Below are 22,560 nucleotides of genomic sequence, written 5' to 3' on the forward strand. Positions count from 1 at the left end.
CCCCAAAACTCTGCTGTGGGTGATATGGAGAGCGAGACATTCCCCATGGTCTCCCCAAAGCATTTGGGATCTCAGAGGGAATGGAGAGACCCAAAATCCCCAAAATCCCAACTCCACATCACTCCTGCTGTGGGGCTGAACAGATTGGGAATTTCCTTCCCAAATCTCTCCCCCACACCCCCAAAACTCTGCTGTGGGGGGATATGGAGAGCGAGACATTCCCCATGGTCTCCCCAAAGCGTTTGGGATCTCAGAGGGGAATGGAGAGACCCAAAATCCCAACTCCATTTTACTCCTGCTGTGGGGCTGAACAGATTGGGAATTTCCTTCCCAAATCTCTGCCCCACACCCCCAAAACTCTGCTTATGGGGTGATATGGAGAGCGAGACATTCCCCATGGTCTCCCCAAAGCATTTGGGATCTCAGAGGGAATGGAGAGACCCCAAATCCCCAAAATCCCAACTCCATTTTACTCCTGCTGTGGGGCTGAACAGATCGGGAATTTCCTTCCCAAATCTCCCAAAACGCTGCTTGTGGTTTGTCCAAACACCCGGAAAAAAAAAACAAAACAATTATTCCACCATCCCTCCAACACTTTTCCACGGTTATTTCCCCTCCATCAACCTCCTTTCCCCGGGATGAAGCTTTTTCCTGGGGAAATCTCCGTGCCATGCCTGGAACAACCACTAGACGGCAATTCCCGCCTGGATTTTGGTTTTTGGCTGGAAAACCACCAGGAGGAGAGGAGAGGGAAGGCGCTGGCTGCACAACGGGAAGGGTTTTATTGGCGGCTTTGGGGTTTACAGTTCATGCTGGTGAAATTACAGGATTTTTGGGGTTTTTTTTAAATGCTCTTTGCATGCAGGAACAACGCGGAGGTGACCATCCGGACGGGTCACCCCCAAAGCTCGGCTGCCCCTCTAACTCGGCTGGTTGAGGGTCTGATTTGGGGGGTTTGGGGGATTTTTTGGGGGGATTCCAGCGTGCTGGGGGCGTACGTGGATCTGGGATTATTTTGGGGGTTTTAATTGGGATACCCAATTAAAGTGCTCAGGCGATCGGGGGTGACAGCACCAGGGGTGGTGACAGCACCAGGGGTGGTGACAGCACTGGGAATTTCCCCATCCTGCCCTGATCCAGGGGTCTGGGAGGAAGATTTGGGACCCTCCGTGACCAGGCTGTTCCTTGGGGGTTTCCCTCTGACCCCAGGGAAGGTTTGTCCCCTTTAGGGTTTTTCTCCTTTAGGGTTTTTCCCCTTTAGGGTTTCTGGCCTTTAAGATTTCTCTCCTTTAAGGTTTTTCCCCTTTAAAATTTCTCTCATTTAATTTCTGTCATTTAAGGTTTATCCCCTTTAGGGTTTGTCCCCTTCAAGGTTTGTCCCTTTCAGGATTTCTCCCCTTTAGGGTTTCTCCCCTGTAACCCTGGAGCACGAGGCTGGTGGAAAAGGGGAAAAAGGAAGGGAAGGAGTGGATTTTCTCCTCCTCACCCCACACTGAAGGATCCCCCAGCCTGGAGACCTTTAACCCTTTTCACTCCCACAGCTCCCAACCCCTTGGCTGCTCCTTGCAGGGATTGTTAGCTCAGGCTCAGTGGGTTTGGATCTGCTTTTGGGATTAGGATTTTGGGGTCGGATTTCCTGCTGTGTCCCACCCCAATCCAGAGGAGAAGGTGACAACATCCAGGGCTTTGTGGGGTGGCTGTGGCAAGCTCAGAGCCGGATCAACACCACGACCTGCCCCCGATTTGTGGGAAAAGGGGAGAATTTTGGGAAAAAAAAACATCTCCCGCGGGAACACTACTGCGAAGCCGAGTCGGATGGAAAAGCGGAATTCGGACGGGAACGAGGGAATCCCCGGGAAAATGAGGGACACGAGTCCTGAGGGTGGCAGGGGCCACTCAGATCTCGATGACGGTGGCCCAGGGTGGCAGGGGCCACTCAGATCTCGATGACGGTGGCCCAGGGTGGCAGGGGCCACTCAGATCTCGATGACGGTGGCCCGGCGCAGGCACAGCGGGGCGTCCGGCGGCACGGCGTTCCTCTTGATCTCGTTGCCGTCCAGCCGCAGCACCTGCAGCCGCGAGTAGTTCATGACGTCCACCACGGAGCAGAAGCTGCTGATGGAGAACTCTGGCGAGGAGAGGAGAGGAGAGGGAAAAATCAACCCCAGCAGGGCTGGTTTTATGGGGTTGGGGTGGGAAATGCTCTGTCTGGGGGTAGGTGGGGGGAAAAAATGGGAGAACCTCAAATTCACTGAATTTTCCTGAGAAGGAGAGGAGATGATCTCCCTACAACCTTCCCAATAGGGCTAATCAGGTGGTGAGAAGTGCTCTGAGTGCAGTTAAGGAAAACAATGGGAGAACCCCAAATTCACTGATTTTTCCCCGTGGATTTGGACTCAACCCCTCGAGCTGAAAGGGCTCCTGGTGCTCCAGCAGGAGCAGGAGGGTTTGTCCCAATCCCAGATTTGGGAGCAGAGGCCTTGGCTCCCCTGCCCAGCCTGCACGGAGCACTCAGAGGGTGGAGTCAGACAGAAAATTCTGTTTTCCACCAGGATTTGCCTTCCCAGCCTCTTTTGGAGGTTTCCTGTGCTGCAGCCTCCATCCCCTCACCCCTCTGGCCACCGTGGGACCCCCAGGCAGCGTGTCCAGGCCGGGGAATGTCCCTGTCCCTATCCCAGCTGTCCCCACTCTGCTCCTCAACCACCAGCGCCAGGCAGGCAAATTCCAGCCCAGCCCAGGCCGGGGTTGGAAGCAGGAGATGGAACAAACTCCAAAATACGTTATTTTTTTTTTCCAGTTGGGCCTAGAGGGCAGCAGAGCTCCAGGCCGGGATGCTGCTGGGAGAGGCAGCGGGATTTGGGGGATCCAGGCTGGGATTTGGGGGGATTGGGATGCTCCAAAGGGGTTGGGGCTGCTGGAGCTGAATCCCTGCTCCTGGGGGGCTGTGAGGGTCAGCAGGACCTGCAGGAGGAGGAGGAGGAGGAGGAGGAGGAGGAGGACGGGAGAGGCTCAGCGTGGGCAGACGGCGGCAGCTCCGGCTTTGGAAAGCAAACATTTGGGAATCTGTTCCCATGTCTGTGCTGCTGGCAGCTCCCTCTGCGGGGTTCTGTGTTTTCCCTGCAACAGCTGATGGCTGATGAACACCTTCCCCTTCCCGTTCCCGTTCCCATTCCCATTCCCATCCCCATCCCCATCCCCATCCCCGTTCCCGTCCCCATTCCCATTTCCATCTCCACCTCGGGATTCGAACCCCCCTGCCCTCGGGGTCTGGCAGGTGAGGGGAGCAAGGCCGGGTTTTTCCGGGAGGTTTAGCTCGGGGGGTTTATTTTTCCAGCCTGTTTTTATAAATAGCAGCCCCGGAACAATCTGTTCCCTTTATTTATTTGTGTTTGGAGGGGAGGGAATGTCGGGCCTGGCAGGAGATTGGGATCGGAGCGCTGGGAGCTCCTGAGGGAGGGACAGACCCCTCGGCTGCAGGCTGGGACAGTTGGAGGGCTTTGGGGACATGGATGTCCCTGTCCCCTGTGCTCTCACATGTCACCAGTGTGGCTGTGGTGACCTCTGTCCACATCTGTGACCCCTCCTGAAGCCACAGACCCCTCCCTTTCTGCCATCCCTAACCCCAAAAAAACTCCCAAAAACCACCCCAAAAACCAGGACAGCCATCCCACCAGAGCATTCCGGATGGTGACACCACACCTCCCGTCCCGACCTCGCTCAGGGCTGCTCGGCATCCTCCCCAGCCCCAAACTCCCTCTCCAACCGGGCAGTTTTCCATGCATTTCCCACCCCATTTCCCCACCCCGCTCACCGTCAATCCGGTTCCCCTGCAGGTAGAGGTTCTCCAGGTTGGTGTTGACGCGCGGAATCTTCTGGAGCCGGTTGTAGGACAGGTCCAGCTCCAGGATGCTGCTGCTGTTGAAGGTGTTGCTGGCCAGCCCTTGGTTGGTCAGGCTGTTGTGGGACATCCTGACGTAGAGCAGCCGCGGGGACACCTGGAAATACTCATCGGGGATGGCTTGGATGTAGTTGTACTCCAGGTAGAGCTGCTCCAAGGACGGGGGGAGCCCATCCGGAACCTTCCGCAGGTTGTTGTAGCTCAGGTCGGCCAGGATCAACGACCTGAGCCCCTTGAGCGAGGCGCCCATCTCGAAGATGAAGTTGTGGCCGAGGTAGAGCGCCGTGAGGTTCTCCAGCCCCTCCAGGGCGCTGGCAGGCACCTTGGAGATGTGGTTGTAGGAGAGGTGGAGCTCCCGCAGCGAGCGCGGCAGCGGGCTGGGCACCCGCGTCAGGTTGTTGTTGTTCAGGTACAACCTCTCCAGCCGCTGCAGCTTCCCGAAAACCCTCTTGCCCATCCTCTCGCTGCCGATCTGGTTGTTGTGCAGCGCCAGCCACTCCAGCTCCGTGGCGTTGTCGAAGGCTCCCTCCTGGATGGAGGTGACCAGGTTGTTCTGGAAGTAGACGTACTTCATCCGCGACGGCACGAACGGCAGGTAGCGCAGGTTCCGCGTGTCGCAGTACATGGCCGAGGAGAAGTTGGGGGGACAGTCACACTCTTGAGGACAGCGCCAGGGCGAGGCTTGCTGCGGCTCGGGCTCCGGCTCCGGCTCCGTGTCGGGGCCCGAGGGGTAGGAGTAGGCGTACGGCGGGCTCTCCTCCTCGTAGTAGGGCACGTAGTTGTAGGAGGCCACGCGGGATTGCCGCAGGTAGTACTGCAGCCACGCCAGGTCCTCCTCCTCGTTGTACTGAGCCAGCGAGGCCCCGCAGAGCCCGGCCAGGATGAGGATGGTGGCCCAAGGCATGGCGCTGGAGGGACCTGGGGGGACAGAGCCGGGGGAGGTGAGCTGGTGAACCAGAGGAGGTGGAGGAGTGGGAAATGAGGGAATTCTGCCCTGAAATCCCCAGCGGTGGACATGAGTTACCTCATCTTCCCCTTCTTCACCTCGGAGAAACCTCCAGCCTGCTGGAGATTGGGGAGGAAACTCCGTTTGGGTGGAGATTTGGGAGGAACTGCTGGAAATTGGAGGGAAAACTTCACCCCGGTGGAGATTTGGGTGAAACCTCTGTTCCCAGAGGAAATTTGGGAGAATTTCACTGGAAATCTGAGAGAAACCTCCACCCCAGTTGAGATTTGGGAGAAACCAGTGGAGACAAGGGAGAAAACTCTGTCCCTAGGTGGAGATTTGGGAGAAAACAGCAGAGACTTGGGGAAAACCTGCATCCCAGTGGAAATCTGTGAGGACCTTCCATCCCTGCTGGAGATTTAGGAGAAACCAGTGGAGATTTGAGAGGAACCTCTGTCCCCAGATGGAGATTTGGGAGAAACCAGTGGAGATTTGGGAGAAACCAGTGGAGATTTGGGAGAAACCAGTGGAGATTTGGGAGAAACCAGTGGAGATTTGGGAGAAACCAGTGGAGATTTGGGAGAAACCAGTGAAGATTTAGGAGAAACCAGTGGAGATTTAGGAGAAACCAGTGGAGATTTAGGAGAAACCAGTGGAGACTTGGGGGAAACCAGTGGAGATTTGGGAGAAACCAGTGGAGATTTAGGAGAAACCAGTGAAGATTTGGGAGAAACCAGTGGCGATTTGGGAGAAACCAGTGGAGATTTAGGAGAAATCAGTGGAGATCTGGGAAAAACCTCCACCCCCAGTGACGATTTGCCTGTGCAATCCTGATTTATGGCTGATTTCTAGGTGGAGGACAGATCTTTGGGACACAGGGATTTGAGTGAGGTCACCCGAGCTCTGCTCCCACCTGGGCTCGGCTCTGCACGGGAAGGAGGAGAAGGAATCTGGATTTCCTCGCAGAGGGGATTTGAGTTTTCCATCTGAGAGGGGAAGCTGCCAGATCAGGGTGATTTTGGGAGCTCGAGGCGCCTTTTGAAGGAGCTATTTCTGCTCCGCTCTGGTGACAGCAATCGCTGTGGGTTTCATCCAGCTCTCCCTTCCCCCCACGCAAAATCGGGATGAGGATCCTGGTAAACAAATTCCGCCTCACTTTTGAGCTGGAAAACACTTCCAACCTCCCATTTCCCCCCACGGGAGAAGGAGCAGCACTCAGCGTCCCCTCGGTGTGACCGGGGAGAGGTGACACCTCCATCCCTGGTGGCGCATCCTGGATTTAACCACCGGGAATGAGGCAAACCCATCCCTGATCGCCTCCTGCCGTGCCCAGGTGGGGCTGCGGGGAGGATTCCAGCTCTGGAGTCATCCCGGCTCCTCGTCCCGGGATAAATGAGCACGCGGGGTGTTCCTGCAGCCAGGCAGCTTGAAATCCCTCCAGGAATTTCGCTGCTGGGAGCGGGAGAGGATCCGACATACGTGGCTGGGAGGATGTCCCTGCCAGCTCTGCTCCAGCAGGGACAGCACGGACCAGGATGGACCAGTGGGGACCAGTGCCACCCACTTTGGGGTGGCCCTGAGGTCACCTGGTGATGTCCCCAGCCCGCAGCAGGGAGGGGACACCCAGCCTGGCACACACAGAGGGCACAGTGTTCCTGCCCTGCCAGCCTGGCAAGGGGAAAAAGGAGGCATTGGGGTGGTGGTGGCCAGGCCTGGCTGCTGAAATTTCTCTTTTTTTCCCCAATTCCCGCTCTGTGTGCTAGGAACAGGATCCTGCGGGATGCTGAGTGCCACGGGGAGCTTGGCAGGGGCACAGGAGTTCCTCCTCCTCCTCCTCCTCCTCCTGCTGCTCCAGGGCTCTGTGCCTGCTCTCATACCAGAGCCTCGGCTTCTCCACCCTCTTGGCAGCCCTTTCCATTCTGGGGGGGCCCTTGTGGGGCAGAACCCCATTCCTGGGGGGAAAAAACCCATTCCTGAAGGAAAAAAACCTCATTCCTGGGGGAAAAAACCCATTCCTGGGGGAAAAACCTCATTCCTGGGGGAAAAAACCCCATTCCTGAGGGAAAAAACCCATTCCTGGGGGAAAAAACCATTCCTGGGGGGATAACCCCATTCCTGAGATCAGAACCCCATCCCTGGGGGAAAAACCCCATCCCTGGAGGAAAAACCCCATTCCTGGAGGAAGAAACCTCATCCCTGGGATCAGAACCCATTCCTTGGGTCTTCCCACCTGTCCCAGCACCCCCCCTCACATTTAGGTGACCCCAAAACTTGTCCCCAGCAGACCCCGCTGTCCCCTCATTGTTCATGGGGTGCTTCTTCCCTCCCTGGAGGTTTCACCCCGGGTTTGGGGTGGGATCTGGCCCTGAGGTCCCTGTCCCCTCCTGGTGTCCCCGGGCTAATGGGGTCAGCCCATCCCAAAGGTTTGGAGCGAGGGGATTCACGGAGTGTGGCCATCCATGGGGTCATCCTGGCAGGGAGCCAATTCCCAAGGGATGGGATGGGATTGGCTGGGGGGCACTGACCACTCTGGGTGGGCAGCAGGGAAGGTGTCCAGCGCCTGGACAAGTGGGCATGGAGGTGCCAGAGGGGCAGGAGGGGAGATGGGCAGGAGGGGAGATGGGCAGGAGAGGAGGTGGGATGGGGAGATGGGTGGGATGGGAGAGGGAAGCAGGAAAAGTGGGTGAGAAGGGAGATGGGCATCAGGAAAAATGGGTGGGATGGGAGAGGAAAGCAGGAAAAGTGGTGGGATGGGAAAGAGGCAGAAGGAAAAGTGGGTGAGAAGGGAGATGGGAAGCAGGAGAAATGGGCAGAGGGAGAGGGAAACAGGAAAAGTTGGGCAGGAGGGGAAATGGACATCAGGAGAAGTGGGAAAGGAAGGGAAATGGACATCAGGAGAAGTGGACAGGAGAGATGGACATCAGGAGAAATGGGGAAGGAGGAGATGGACACCAGGAGAAGTGAAAAGGAGGGGAGATGGACATCAGAAGAAGTGGACAGGAGAGATGGACATGAGGAGAAATGGGGAAGGAGGAGATGGACACCAGGAGAAGTGGCCAGGAGAGGAGATGAGCACCAGGAGAAGCGGGCAGGATGGGAAGTGCTGCCCTGGCACCTCCATCCCTCCAGCTGTGCCACCCCCGGCGCTGCCACGCGTTTCCCGCGGCAGCCACCGCGCCAGGGCCCAGCGATGCACACCAGCTCCAAAAAAACCCGAATCGACCCCAAAAAAATCCTTCCCACAAACGGCGGGCCGGACTTACCCAGGTGAGCTCCCCCTGTGCAGAGGCTGCCGGCGCTGCTCGGGGCTGTGCCGTGTGACAAGCAGCATGGGAGTGTGGCTCCCGAGCCGCAGCGCCGGTGCCGCCCCAGATCCCGGAGCTGGCAGGGCAACCCTCCCGGGGATTTTCGGGAATGACCTGCCGGCAGCAGCGGCTTTGCAGGAGAGACTGGCGAGCCCCTGGTGCTGCCTGGCGTTATAAATAACCTGCGATTTCTTTCCTCCCTCTGCCTCTCCCTCTCTCCCTCTCTCTCTCTCTCTCTCTCTCCCGGCTTTTCTCACAGGAGTGTTGGCACTTTCCAGGCTCCCTCTGGATAACGAGTTAGTGGGATTGGGATGTTGTTTTTTTTTGCTGTTGTCGGCTCTCCTGCGTTTCTCATCAGGGAGGCCTCTGGCCGGATTAGGGAATATGGGATTTCGGAGGTGCTGAGGGTGGGATTTCTTGGGGAGAAACGGGGGATTATCTGTGAATTTCACAGTACCAGCAGGGGAGAGGTTGGTGCTGCTCTGCCTGCTCCCCAGGAAGCCTCAGTTTGTGCAGTGCTGCCGTTAAATATTTGGGATAAACATTTCCATGAACGATAAGGCGGCAGCATCCAAGGTAAATAAATTCCCTAGCAAAGGGGCCACTGTGACAGCGGGAATTTGTCTTCGGCTTGGCAGAGCAGGGATGCCAAGCTGGCATTTCTGTGGGCTGGGAAAATCCAGCTGGGATTGGGGGGTTTGGTCCTTCCTCATGGGATTGGGGTCTCATTCACCCCAAGAGGGGAATGGGGGAATGGGGAAGGGGAGTGTGTCCTGGGGGTGATCTGTGGTTGGGAAGGTTTGGGGCTCATCCCAGTGTCCCTAAGCTCATCCCAGTGTCCCAAAGCTCATCCCAGTGTCCTGAGGCTCGTCCCAGTTTCCCAAGGTTCATGCCAGTGTCCCATGGCTCATCCCAGTGTCCCAAAGCTCATCCGAGTGTCCCATGGCTTATTCCAATGTCCCAGGGTTCATCCCTAAACTGTCCCTAAACTCATCCCAGTGTCCCAAGGTTCATCCCAGTTTCCCAAAGCTCATCCCAGTGTCCCAAATTTCATCCCAGTGTCCCAAAGCTCATCCCAATGTCCCATGGCTCATCCCAGTGTCCCAAGGTTCATCCCAGTGTCCCAGGGCTCATCCCAGGTTCCCAAAGCTCATCCCAGTGTCCCAAGATTCATCCCAGTGTCTCGAGGCCCATTCCAGTGTCCCGAGGCTTATCCCAGTTTCCCAAGGTTCATCCCAGTGCCCCAAGGCTTGTTCCAATGTCCCGAGGCTCATCACAGTTCCCCATTGCTCATCCCAGTGCCCCAAATTTCATCCCAGTGTCCCAAGGCTCATCCCAGTGTCCCATGGCTCATTGCAGTTTCCCAAAGCTCATCCCAGTGTCCCAAAGCTCATCCCAGTGTCCCATGGCTTGTTCCAATGTCCCGAGGCTCATCCCAGTTTCCCAAAGCTCATCCCAGTTTCCCAAGGCTCATCCCAGTGTCCCAAAGCTCATCCCAGTGCCCCAAATTTCATCCCAGTGTCCCAAATTTCATCCCAGTGCCCCAGATTTCATCCCAGTGTTCCGAGGCTCATCCCAGTGCCAGCCTCACCCTGGGGTTCCCCCAAACCTGTGACACCACCCCATTCCCCTCCCCTCATCCCCACCCTGGCTCCCTGAGCCCTTTGGATCCAGCTCTTCCCGGCCTCTCCAAGCATTTCCTCCCGCAAGAAAAAAAAAAAAAGGAGGAGCCCTGCCCGTCCCTTGCCCAGCTCCCGGATCCTCCAGGAGCCTGGAATTACTTAGAGGAGCTCAGCAGGTGCCAGCTCCCCCCTCGGGCTCCGTTCCTCCTTGTTTTCCACAGAAAATTCCCAGCCAAAACATCCTCCCCGGGGAGCCTCGCGGGGATCCTGGTCCCTGCCGAGGTCCCGCCGGGAAGAGGAGGAGGAGGAGGAGCGGCAGGGAGGCGAGGGGAGGTTTGGAGGGACACACTGTACGCCGGGGACTTGGCCAGAAATCCCGAATAGTTGGGAAGGGAAATGTGCCTGGAAAGCACAGGCTGTCTGCAGGGAGGGAGGATGTGGGGAAAGTGGGGAAAGAGGACGGGGAAAGGGAGGAAAACCTCGGGAAAATCCCGGGGAAGGGAGGTGAGGGGGATTTTTTGGGAAACTGTGTCCCCTCCGGGTGTTGGGGTGGCAGCTGGAGAAGAGATCCCAGCGTGGAAAGAAGGATGGGAATGATGGAGAGGATGGAGGGATTGGTTCCCTCTTCCAGGGACTTCTATTCCCAGGAAATTGATGTAAGGATCATCAGCTGCTCCAATGGTGGAGCCAACAGCTCCAAGGATTTTGGGCCAACGGCTCCAAGGATTTTGGGGCCAAAACTCCAAGGATTTGGGGCCAAAACTCCAAGGATTTGGGGCCAACAGCTCCAAGGATTTGGGGCCAAAACTCCAAGGATTTGGGGCCAACAGCTCCAAGGATTTGGGGCCAAAACTCCAAGGATTTGGGGCCAACAGCTCCAAGGACTTTGGGCCAACAGCTCCAAGGGTTTGGGGCCAACAACCCCAAAGATTTTGGGCCAACAACTCCAAGGATTTGGGGGCAAACAAGTCCAAGGATTTTGGGCCAAGAGTTCCAAGGATTTCTGAGCCAACAGCTCCAAGGATTTGGGGCCAAAACTCCAAGGATTTTAGGGCCAAAACTCCAAGGATTTGGAGCCAACAGCTCCAAGGATTTGGAGCCAACAGCTCCAAGGATTTTGGGGCCAAGAGTCCCAAGGATTTCTGGGCCAACAACTCCAAGGATTTTGGGGACAAAACTCCAAGGATTTGGGGCCAACAACTCCAAGGATTTTGGGGCCAAGAGCTCCAAGGATTTGGGGGCCAAGAGCTCCAAGGATTTGGGGGCCAAGAGCTCCAAGGATTTGGGGCCAAAACTCCAAGGATTTCAGGGTCAACAACTCCAAGGATTTTGGGGCCAAGAGCTCCAAGGATTTGGGGCCAAAACTCCAAGGATTTGGGGCCAACAGCTCCAAGGATTTGGAGTCAACAGCTCCAGGGACTTTGGGCAAATGGCTCCAAGGGTTTTGGGCCAACAGCTCCAAGGATTTGGGGCCAAAACTCCAAGGATTTAGGGCCAACAGCTCCAAGGATTTCAGGGCCTGGATGTTTTCCTGGAAAAGGAGACATTCCCCCGCTGGGTTAGATAAGGAATTCCAACTTCTGGAAGTTTGAAGTATTCAGGATATCCTCCTTTGGAGGAGGAACCCACCGTGGTGGCTTCCAGTGGTCCCTTGGGAATGCTGAGGAGCTCTCCCTGCAGGAGATGGCTCTGAGTGGTGCCATTCCCTTTCCCACATTCCCATTCCCAGCCAAAACCAGGGAATATCAGCAGGATGAAGCTCAGTCCATGTGCTCCCCACAGAATCCAGAACCTTCTGTCCAATCTCATCCTGACCAGAGCGGGATTATCTCGGGGAAGTGAAAATTTTCCATCTGAAGAACCACATTTTTCCCTTTTTTTTTCCCTCCATCCAAGCCTGGAATCTCAGGCTGCAGTTCTCCATCTTTTCCCTTTTTTTTCTCCATCCAAGCCTGGAATCTCAGGCTGCAGTTCTCCATCTTTTCCCTTTTTTTTCTCTCCATCCAAGCCTGGAGTCTCAGGCTGCAGTTCTCCACCCTGGAAAGGCTCACTTGGCACGAGCTGGGTGTTGATAAGACCTCGCTGCTGCTGCTCCTTTCATCCCAGCTCCTCACACTTCCCAAGTGGCTTCCACGACATTTTTCCTCATCTTTCCCCCCCAAAAACCCACCAATTCCCACTTGCTGGCTGTTCAAAGGAAGGCTGGAGCTGGTGGCAGGAGCTGGGAATGTGCTGTCCCGACTTCCTGCAATCCCACAGTCCTTTATCACTGCCCAATCCCAACCGGAGCAGCTCTTCCAGCAATCCCAGTCTGCTTTGCCTTGCTTTTCCAACCCAAACCGAGCAGGGATTGTTTTGGATGGATTTTTTCCAGCTGTTTTGATCAAATCCTCCTGAGTTTTGTATCTGAAACCACCGAATCTGGCCCGGCTTTGCCTCTAATCTGCCAGTCCCGGGAGCCGGGAGCGCTGGATGGACATGGATTTATCGGGATGCTTTTGGGATTGGATGCTTCCCAACAAAACACAGCAACAAAACATTTCCCTGCTGCTCCTGCCGAGGCTGAATCCCAGATGGAGGGAGGACAAACCCACCCAACGACAGCCACTGTCAAACTCGGTTCCTTCAGCAGCTTCCCATTTTTTTTTTTTTTTAATCATGGAAATTTCTGCTCCTTCCACGCTTCCAAGGAGTTTCAGCCTTGCTGGAGCTGTTGGTTGTTCTGTCCTCCCACTCCTGCTATTTTTCCCCCATCCTGGGAAGGAGTCACCAATCCCAGGAATTGAACATTTTTGCCCTGACTGGTCCTGAAGGACCTGGACCTTCTCCCTGAAGGACCTGGACCTTCTCCCTGAAGGTCCCAACTGCTCTTTTAAGATATTCCAGGGGCAGAATTCCCAAACAGGAGCTGAGGAATCCGTTGGCACCTCCAGCCTCGCTCGGGCAGGGTGGGAGGAAGGTTTTGGGCATCACCTGAGTGGTGAAACCACAACCCAGAGCTCCTTCCTGGCCCTGAGGTTTGTGGAACAACCAAAGCTCTGGAATCTGTGCCTGGAGCTGGTGGATCCCAGGTTTGCCTGGTTTTCCTGGATGTTCCTGAAATTGCCTCTCCTGGTAATCCTGGCTCTTCCCAGGCTTTGTGAAATGCAGGGAGACTCCTGGGGCTCTGCATCGCTCCATCTATGCAGGAAATCCTAATTTTTCTCTTCTTCCTTTCTCCAGGTGCTTCTGCATCACTCCGTCCGTGCAGGGACACTCCTCTTCCTCCTCTTCCTCCTCTTCCTCCTCTTCCTCCTCTTCCTCCTCTTCCTCCTCTTCCTCCTCTTCCTCCTCTTCCTCCTCTTCCTCCTCTTCCTCCTCTTCCTCTTCTTCCTCCTCTTCCTCCTCTTCCTCCTCCTTCTCTCTCCAGGTACCTCTCATCACTCCATCCATTCAGGGAAGCCTCATCTTCCTCATTTTCCTCATCTTCCTCTTCTCCAGGTACTTCCACACTGCTTCACCCATGCAGGAAACCTTCATCTTCCTCATCTCCCTCTCTCCAGGCACCTCTGCATCTCTCTATCCATGCAGTTTTTTATAAGGTCACGAGTTTTTCATACTTTATAAGTTTTGTCCATTTGCATATCTGGGTTAATCCTCCAGTTACAGCTTCGGGTAATGAAGTCAATCACTCCAAGTTTGCTCCCAATTCACTGTTATTTACATATTTTGGGGCCTGAGACAGTGAGGTGTCCTTGAATTTGGAGTTTAGAGGAATTGATTTGTCTAAAAACGAGAGAACAGCAGCTTGGCACCCTTTATGGAGCCCAGAGTTACACACTGAGAGAATCACAGGATTACAAATGCATGAAAAACAGAGAAGCCAAAACCCTAAAGCATCAATGGGATCCCTTTGGGGTGGAGGGAGTCAGCCCCACATCTGGCCAACAACTGCAGGGGCGGGAAGGGCAGCGGGAAAGAGCAGAACCAACCCTGCCTCGACCTCCCCGCTCACCCCGAGCCTCCCTTTCCCTTTTTTCCTTCCCAGCCACGCATTCTTCAGCCCAAACAACATTCTTGGATGGAGATTTGAGGGAATCTGGAGGGAGTCGGTCACCCGGAGACGGAGCAACAGCCGAGCGAGCGCCGCTGGAAACTCTGAGCGGGGCTGCTGCTGCTGCCCCGGGGCTCGGCTGGCAGCCCCGGATGCTCCCGGAGCTCCTGGAATCACCGAATTTCCATGATATGTGTCCCACAGCTGCCCTGGAATGGGGCGAGCTGCCCCGAGCTGAGGGAAGGACAGCAAATCCTAAAGGACAGCAAATCCTAAAGGACAGCAAATCCCGAGGGACAGCAAATCCCGCGTTGTCCCTTCCTGTCTCCAGCTGGGATTTGGATGCTGGCATGGGGAATTCTTGGCAAGGCTGGGGCAGCGTTTTCCCCATCCCGCTGTAATTCCAGGCTTGGAATCTCACAGGATTCCCGTGGTGTCTCGGGGTCTGTGGGTTGCTGTGGGGTGAGGAGGTCCTGAGAGCTCCCAGCCCCAGGAATGTCCCTGCAGCTCTTCCCAAACTCCCAACCCCATGGAATTCTCTCCGGATTCCCCATGGCCTCCATCCCCTTCCCCACATATCCAAGGCGCTGCATCCCCTAAATCCTCATCCCCTAAATCCTCATCCCCTAAATCCTCATCCCCTAAATCCTCATTCCCTGAATCCTCATCCCCTAAATCCTCATGCCCAGGCTGTGCTCAGCACAAAGAGGGTCAGAGCTCCTCGCAGCCGCTGGAAAAAAAAGGGCTTGGAAAAGGTTAAGGGATTAATGTGGAGCAGAGCTGGAAACTCTGAAGCGTTTCCTCATCCCGACGTTCCCTCTGTCCCTGGCCGTGCTCGGACACCTCCGTGGATACGCAGAAAAACACATCTGGGAGCGCTGGGCTTTGCCGAGGAGCTGCCGGGGGTGAGCCGAGGGCAAATCCCACCAGGAATGATCTGAGGGGAAATCCCACCAGGAATGATCTGAGGGCAAATCCCACTGGGAATGATCTGAGGGCAAATATTGCCAGGGATGATCCCAGGGCAAATCCCACCAGGGATGATCTGAGGGGAAATCCCACCAGGAATGATCCCAGAGCAAATCCCACCGGGGATGATCCAAGGGCAAATCCCACTAGGAATAATCCAAGGGCAAATCCCACTAGGAATGTCCTGAGGGCAAATTCTGCCAGGAATGATCCTAGGGCAAATACCACTGGGCATAATTCAAGGGCAAATCCCACTGGGAATGATCCATGGACAAATACTGCTAGGAATGATCCATGGGCAAATCACATTGGGAATGATTGGGTTGGTGGTGTGGGTTGGGTGTTGGGTTTGGGTGTTGGGTTTGTGGGGTGTGGTTGGGGTGTGGGGTGGGGTGTGGGGTTCTGCCAGGGATGATCCATGGGTAAATCCCACTGGGAATGACCTGAGGGCAAATCCCACTAGGGATGATCTGAGGGCAAATCCCACTAGGGATGATCCAAGGGTTGTGTGTGGGTTTTGGGTGTTGGGTTGGGTGTTGGGTTGGGTTGGTTGGGTTGGGTGTTGGTTGGAATGATCTGAGGGCAAATCCCACTAGGGATGATCCCAAGGCAAATCCCACCAGGAGGGCAGGTTGGAGCTGCAGAGGCCACCAAGTCCCTTTGGGGTCCCAGGGCTGCTGTGGTTATTCCCTGTGCCTGAGGTTGGGATGTGGATGTCCCAGGGCTGTGTGGGTTCTCCTGGGGTGCCAGGCAGTGCCAATCCCAGCAGGATGACCCCTTTCCAGCCTTATTTGTGGGATCAGCACATCCCAATCCTGGCACGGGATTCCTACAGAACAAATAAATCCATAGAGGATGAATATAAACCCATATAGGACAAATAAATCCATAAGGGACAAATATAAATCCATATAGGACTAATAAAATCCCTATAGGACAAATATAAACACATATAGAACAAATAAATCCATAAGAGACAAATATAAATCCATATAGGACAAATAGAACCCATATAGCACAAATAAAACCCATACAGGACAAATATCAATCCATATAGGACAAATTTAAACCCATATAGGACAAATATCAATCCATAGAGGACAAATATAAATCCACATAGGATAAATTAAATCCATATAGGACAATTATAAACCCATATAGGACAAATAAAACCCATATAGGACAAATATCAAATCATATAGAACAAATATCAATCCATGTAGGACAAACATAAATCCCCATAGGATAAATTAAATCCACACAGAGGTTAATTAATTGCAATCAGTGGGCACAGGCTGTGCTCAGCCCATCCTGGATCCCTCAGGATCCCACAGGAGCTCCGGGAAGGTCATGACCCCGAGCTGCCCTCCTGTTTGTCTCTCTAAAGTATCTAAAATATGAACCAAAAAAAAACCCAGAAAAAAAAAAAGGGAAAATTGAAACATCAGCTGCCTGGGCAAGCCATCAGCATTCCTGCCTGCTCCTGCCACCTGGCTTCCCAAAAATCCCAGTGCCCAGAGCCTCTCCGGGGCAGAGCTGAGCCCTGCCAGGGCCCTGCCGCCACCTCTGCCCCTCTCCTGCTTCTCCCGAGCTGCAAAACTCCTCCGGAACAAAGGCAGAGGATTTGGGGGATTTTTTTAAAGAGGGAAAAAAAAATGAAAATCCTCGGAGATAAACAGGAGGAAGGAGCAGGGCGTGGGCGGCGCTGCTGCCGCTGCTGTGCAGCTGAGCTGAGGTGTTGGGGGGAGCTGGGGGGTCCTGGCAGAGATTTGGGGGTGGAAAGAGCACCTGGGAAGGTGGCACGAGGTGGATGTGTCCCCTGCGGGTCGGGGGTCCCTCTCTGCCGTGCCCCGGGCTCTGGGCACAGCCCTGGTGGGCTTTTCCCCCTCGGAGGGTGGGGCTGGGAAATATCTGTGGGATCTGTGGGATCATTCCCTGGCCCCATGGAGCTGGGAGAGGCCGAGGGTGGGCTCTGGGATCTGTGCGATATATGGGATCATTCCCTGGCCCCATGGAACCAGGAGAGGCTGGGGGTGAGCTTTGAGATCTGTGGGATCTGTGGGATATATGGGATCATTCCCTGGCCCCACGGAGCTGGGACAGGCCGGGGGTGGGCTGTGGGATATATAGGACATATATATGGGATATATGGGATATATGGGATATATGGGATATATGGGATATATGGGATATATGGGATATATGGGATATATGGGATATATGGGATATATGGGATTGTTCCCTCAGCCCCATGGAGCAGCCGGGCCGGGGGTGGGCTCTGGGATATATGGGATCTGTGGGATCATTCCCTGGCCCCGTGGAGCTGGGATAGGCTGGATTGGGGTCCGTGGGCAGCTCCAGTCGGGCCGGGGGTGTGCTTTGGGATCTGTGGGATCTGTGGGATATATGGGATCATTGCCTCAGCCCCATGGAGCAGCCGGGCTGGGGGTGAGCTGTGGGATCTGTGGGATATATGGGATCTGTGGGATCGTTCCTGGCCCCTCGGAGCAGCCGGGCCGGGGGTGGTCTCTGGGATCTATGGGATCTGTGGGATATATGGGATCTGTGGGATCATTCCCTGGCCCCACGGAGCAGCCGGGCCGGGGGTGGGCTCTGGGATCTGTGGGATCTGTAGGATCTGTGGGATCGCTCCTGGCCCCTCGGAGCAGCCGGGCCGGGGGTGTTGCCGCTGCCGCAGAGCTCCGGCGGGGGCTGTCAGCCCGTGAGCGATAATTAGCGATGATCAAAGCAGCTCCTTCCCGACAGCCCCGCATGCGGATGCCTGGAAATCTCCCGGCTGCCGGCGGGGGGAAAACAACTCCCGCTGCCGTCTGAGCTGCTTCCAGGCTGCCCGGCTCCGGGATTTTGGGGGGCTGGGAGGATGGCGCCGCGGGCAGGGCTCTGGAGTGTCCCCAGATCCATGGGCCGAGTCAAAAAGAGGGAGCTGAGGGGTGTGAGGAGTGTGGGAGCTCCTCAGGGTGAGGAGCAGGGGGTGAGGGGGCGATGGGGCAGCGGCCAGGCCACCCCAGGCCGGGATTCTGCCCCTCCGGCTGTCCCCACAGCCGTGTCACCCCTGGGTGGGGTCACCCCAGCCGGACATTCCCTGCCCGGGGCCAGAGGCTCATCCCTGCTCCTCATCCCGGCGCGGTTCCTCGGGAGCAGCGATCAGCCGTGCCCCGGTCACGCCTCGTGGGGTTTGATGAATTCCCGACTTGTTTTCCCTGGATTTCCGCCTCTCCCGGGGCTCTGTGTGTCCGATCGGAGCCCGGACAGCTCCCGGCTGTCCCCAAAAGGTCACCGCTGGTTCCTCCTGCCCTCGGGGGGCTGGAAAAACTCTCTGCGGGGCTCAGCTCCTTCTCCCGCTTTGTGCGAGGTGTCCCCACGCTCTGCTCCAAGAAAACGGGCAAAAATCCATGGAAAACCCCTGCCCGCCGCTCCTGGCCTCTTCCCGGCCTCGTCCCACCGGCAGAACCATCTGGAAAAACCCTTTTCTCCCCAAAAATCTCGGCCTCGACCCCTCCACCTGCTCAGGGTTTGTGCCTCGGCTCCATCCCAGCCCGCAGAGCCCCCCGGGGTTGTTTCCCTCCTTTTTCCCTCTCCATCCTTCCCTCTGGAATTGCACAATGGTGGGTCCGGCAGCCTCTGGAGGTTTTCTCTCTCCCTCCAAAGCCGGAAGGAATCCCCCGAGCCAGACCTCCTGCTCTGCTGGGGATGCAGGGAAGGGCTGGACCCGGGTCTGGGTCTGGGTTTGGGATGCTCCGGGTGCTCCCCTTGCTGTCCCTCAGCTGTCACAGCTCGTGTCAGGGACAAGGGACACCCCCGGGGTGTGAAAACGCCGGGAATATTCCCGAAATTCCCAGGAAAAGCCACCCTGGGAAAGGCAAGGAAAGGGAAAGGGAAAAACCAAATCGGGGCCAAACCAACCGCGGGGCTCAGAGGCTGCGAACCCCCAGGAATAACCTCGGGGAAAACCTCTCCCGCTCCCATTCGGGTTGAATTCCCTCCCTCCCCGATGCCGTTCGGGAGCTCCCGCTGCTCCCTGCCGGCGCCGCGCGGAGGGATCGCCGCCCTGCTGATGTGGAAGCTCTGGGTCTGCTCGGCTCCCCAGGTTCTCCCTGCCGGGAGGAGGCAGCCGCCGCCCCTCTCTCTGCCTCCCTCTCTCTCTCTCTCCGCGCTCCGATATTCCCAAATTTCCGCCGCCGTCTGGAGCGGGAACGTGCTGCTGCGGGGTTGTTCGGGTTGTAAGGAACAGGGCAGCTCCATGCTCGTCCCGAGGCTGGAGCCAGCCCCGCTCCGAGCAGCGAATCCTCCCATCCCTGAGCGGTTTTCCAGCGCTTCTCCCCTCGCGGGGAGCCTGACCTTTTCATTAATAAAGCAGCCGTGTTATTGAAGGGATGAATAATTCACCAGCACACCCAGCCCCGCGCTAAGCGCCGGCTGTAAAATTTAATTAATCCTCGCACGGATCGCCCCCGAGGGCTGCGGAGGGATGGGGATGGATGGGGATTGATGCTCCAGGAACATCCTGGGATATTCGAGCAACACATCGCGGTCATCCCCTCTGGCAATATATTTTTTTTGTGGATTTTTTTTTTCCTCCGGCTGTTTTGAAAGGGGGAAAATTCCTCTTTGCTGCGGAGCTGCCGCAGGGAACCCCCGCAGGATCCTCTCTCTCTCCCGGAGCTTTTCCTCGGGGAAATAACAGAGGCTTTTGCTTTTCCCGACCTTTCCCCGCCGCGGCTGTCCAATATCGGGAAATCCTGGGTAAATGTCTCCATCCAGGTGTGTTTAGCGGGGAGCAAACAGCTCCAGGAGACCTCCGAGATTGGGAATCAGCCCCCAAAATCTCGGCGGGGTCCTTCCCCCTCCCGCTGCCACTCGGGAGGGGTGGGAAGGTTTTTCCTTGGGTTTGGACTCCATGAATTTTCACCCCTGGATGGTGCCAGGGACTGCGGGGGGATCCCGGGGGGCTCCTCTCACCTCTCCGGGGGCATTTTCCAGCATTTTCCTTGGCTCTGCCCCCCAAATCCACCAGCAGGGGGTTTGCAGGGAAAACCGCAGCGGCGCGGGGTTAATTAGCCAGCAGCCTAACGAGGTCTGGGATTAATTACGGCCGGGAGTAGCTGCGGAGTGACGTGGCTGCTGCATGGGGGACACCGCTGTCCCCACACCCCCGGACAGCACCCTTGGGAGCGAGGGGACCTCATGGGGACCCCAAATCCTGGGGACATCCGGCTGCAGCTCTGCCAGGGCTCTGCGGGGATTTGGGATTCGGGAAGCGGGGTTTGGGAATCCCAACCCACGCTCTCCTTTTGGGGGACACAGGGATGGGGACAAGTGTCCCCACTCCCCCGCCAGGGATGTCCCGTGGGATTTTTGGGGACTGGGGACACTCCTGCTGCCGGGAGGAACAATCCCAGATGGATTTCCCTCGGAAAACACCTCCGGGATGGTTAGGAAGGGATCCCGCAGGATCTCCGGGGTGGGTTTCAAAGCTGATCCAGGGAAAGCTTTTCCCGCTCCCGGAGCTCCCCCGGCCGCTGCCTCTCCCCCCGAGCGGGGCAGGGAATGTGCTGGAAAATCCACGCGTTTCCTGCAGCTCCAGAGGAGCGCAAATGTTGCCCTTGGCCGCGGCCGATCGCGCTCGGCTGAAGGGGCTTTTTGTTGGGAAAACGGCTGCAGGAATCGCTCGGAATCTCCTTCCAGGTTCCTCTTCCTGCCCTCCTTCTCCCAGCTTTTCCCGAACATGATCCCCAGGGATTTGCAGCTCTGCCCCACCCGGCTCTGGATCATCGCTGGGGCAGCCCAAAACCCCAAATTGCTGACCTTCCAGTTTTTATCTTGATTTTATCCAGCTTTTCCCCCTTCCCAGGCTCCCTCCTCGCTCCTTCCCAACCCTCCCAATTAAATGCTTCCGAGCGAGGCTGTCTGGAAGCTCGGCAGCTCCTGAAATCCCAGCAGGTCGCCTCTGAGGAGAACTTTCAAAGGATTTCTCCACTGTCAGAGCCGCTGGAGCTCCAGGGTGGATGCAGGGAGGCAGAGGGAATGGGGACAGGGATGACAAAGGGACAGCACAGCCCAGGTTTTAGGGAATTCCAGGCTGAGATTCCAGTTCCCAGGGACAGCTAGGAAAGACCTGGAGCATGGAAACGTCCCCTGAATGCATACTTGGATCTGGCTTTGGCTTCCACAGCTCCCTGAGTTTGGTTCTTGCAGCAGGAGGCTCAGACATGTCCAGATTTCCCTGCCTGGCTGTATCCATGGTCATTCCCAATCCTGTGGGAAACTCTGGGGGGTGTTTTGCCAGAGCCAATGCTGTGGGCTGGTGTGGAATTGTTCCTTGTTGGAAATGTCAGGGAAGTTGGGTGTGGAGCATCAGTGATTTTCCTTGGAGCTGGATCTACTGATGTGGTCATCCATCCATCCATCCATTTCCATCCATTTCCATCCATCCATCCATCCATCCATCCTTCCTCCATCCATCATCCATCCATCCATCCATCCATCCTTCCTCCATCCATCATCCATCCATCCCTGCATCCATCCTTCCTCCATCCATCCATCCATCCATCCATCCATTTCCATCCATCCATCCATCCATCCATCCATCCATCCATCCATTCATCATCCATCCATCCACATCCATCCCTCCATCACCCCCAGCAGTCCTTGCCACCCCACCTGGGCAGAACTGGGGCACAGGGGCAGGGAGAGAGGTGAATCCACATGGAGCCCTTTGGGATATTCCCACTGGGATCAGGGCAGTGTGGCCGTGCAGCCGCCGGGGCTGCTGGCAGTGTCCGAGCAGCTGGTGAGACACAGCTGGATGGCTCTGCGTTTTTCCAGGCCTGTGTCTCGCTTGCTCTTTATTTGCTGTGGTTTGATTTCCTATTAAAAGCAGCTCTGTCTCGTTTCCTCTGAGAAAAACAGTGCTCTTGCAGCAGGATGGATTCCTGCAGCAGGATGGGTTACTGCAGCTGCAGCAGGATGGATTCCTGCAATGGGATTGATTCCTGCAGTGGAATCCTGCAGATGGATTCCTGCAATGGGATTGATTCCTGCACAGGGATTGATTCCTGCAGTGGGATTGATTCCTGCAACAGGATGAATTCCTGCAGTGGAATGGATTCCTGCAATGGGATGAATTCCTGCAGTGGAATGGATTCCTGCAATGGGATTGATTCCTGCAGCAGGTTGGATTCCTTCAGCTGCAGCAGGATGGATTCCTGCAGTGGGATTGATTCCTGCAACAGGATGAATTCCTGCAGCTGCAGTGGGATAGATTCCTGCAGGGGAATGGATGATTCCTGCACAGGGATGGATTCCTGCAGCTGCAGCAGGATGGATTCCTGCAATGGATTGATTCCTGCAGCAGGTTGGATTCCTGCACAGGGATGGATTCCTGCAGCAGGATGGATTCCTGCACAGGGATGAATTCCTGCAGCTCCAGCAAAGCCTCATCGCTGGAAAATCACCAGGGGGCACCTGCCACCCTCTCCCCTTTCCTCTCCTTTCCCTGCCCCTCTCCTGTCCTTTCCCAGCCCTAAACCCCCCCGGAGGATGCCAAATCCCCTCTCCAAGGGCAGACGGATGCACATTTCCATCAGGAAGGTGCCTCCCCTTCCCTTCCAGAACCTTCCTAGCTCCGTGCAGGGCTCGGTGGTTTTTCAAGGAGCTTTTCCAGCTGCTCCATCCCTTTTCCCACTCCGGGGGCTGCAGCAGAGGGCCTGGAGGGACTGATCCTGGGAGGCGGCGGGAGCGGCTCCCCGAGCATCTGGAAGCAGCGG

General features: G+C 56.2%; 1 protein-coding gene and 1 long non-coding RNA gene across 2 annotated transcripts; one reads left to right on the plus strand and one right to left on the minus strand.

The window, feature by feature from the left end:
• Positions 1-763: 763 nt before the first annotated feature.
• Positions 764-8,421, minus strand: FMOD (fibromodulin). Its single transcript, XM_085082804.1, has 4 exons — positions 8,108-8,421; positions 3,812-4,816; positions 1,960-2,128; positions 764-1,879 (listed from the first exon to the last, which is right to left on the minus strand). Exons 2-3 carry the CDS (start codon positions 4,800-4,802, stop codon positions 1,977-1,979), a joined length of 1,143 nt encoding a protein of 380 aa, XP_084938930.1. The 5' UTR covers positions 4,803-4,816; positions 8,108-8,421; the 3' UTR covers positions 764-1,879; positions 1,960-1,976.
• Positions 7,687-14,001, plus strand: LOC146427024 (uncharacterized). Its single transcript, XR_014856575.1, has 3 exons — positions 7,687-8,111; positions 13,181-13,251; positions 13,799-14,001. It is a non-coding gene; the product is annotated as an uncharacterized LOC146427024 (long non-coding RNA).
• Positions 14,002-22,560: the final 8,559 nt, after the last annotated feature.

The sequence above is a fragment of the Lichenostomus cassidix genome, chromosome 26, assembly GCF_008360975.1.
Source record: "Lichenostomus cassidix isolate B80296 chromosome 26, HeHo_3.0, whole genome shotgun sequence".
NCBI lineage: Eukaryota > Metazoa > Chordata > Aves > Passeriformes > Meliphagidae > Lichenostomus > Lichenostomus cassidix.

Bases quoted from the DNA above. Each gene is read 5' to 3' on its own strand.
- FMOD (XM_085082804.1), bottom strand. From the start codon at position 4,802: ATGCCTTGGGCCACCATCCTCATCCTGGCCGGGCTCTGCGGGGCCTCG. The intron at 2,129-3,811 runs GTGAGCGGGGTG...TCTCCTCGCCAG, and splicing joins GCAGGGGAACCGGATTGACG to AGTTCTCCATCAGCAGCTTC.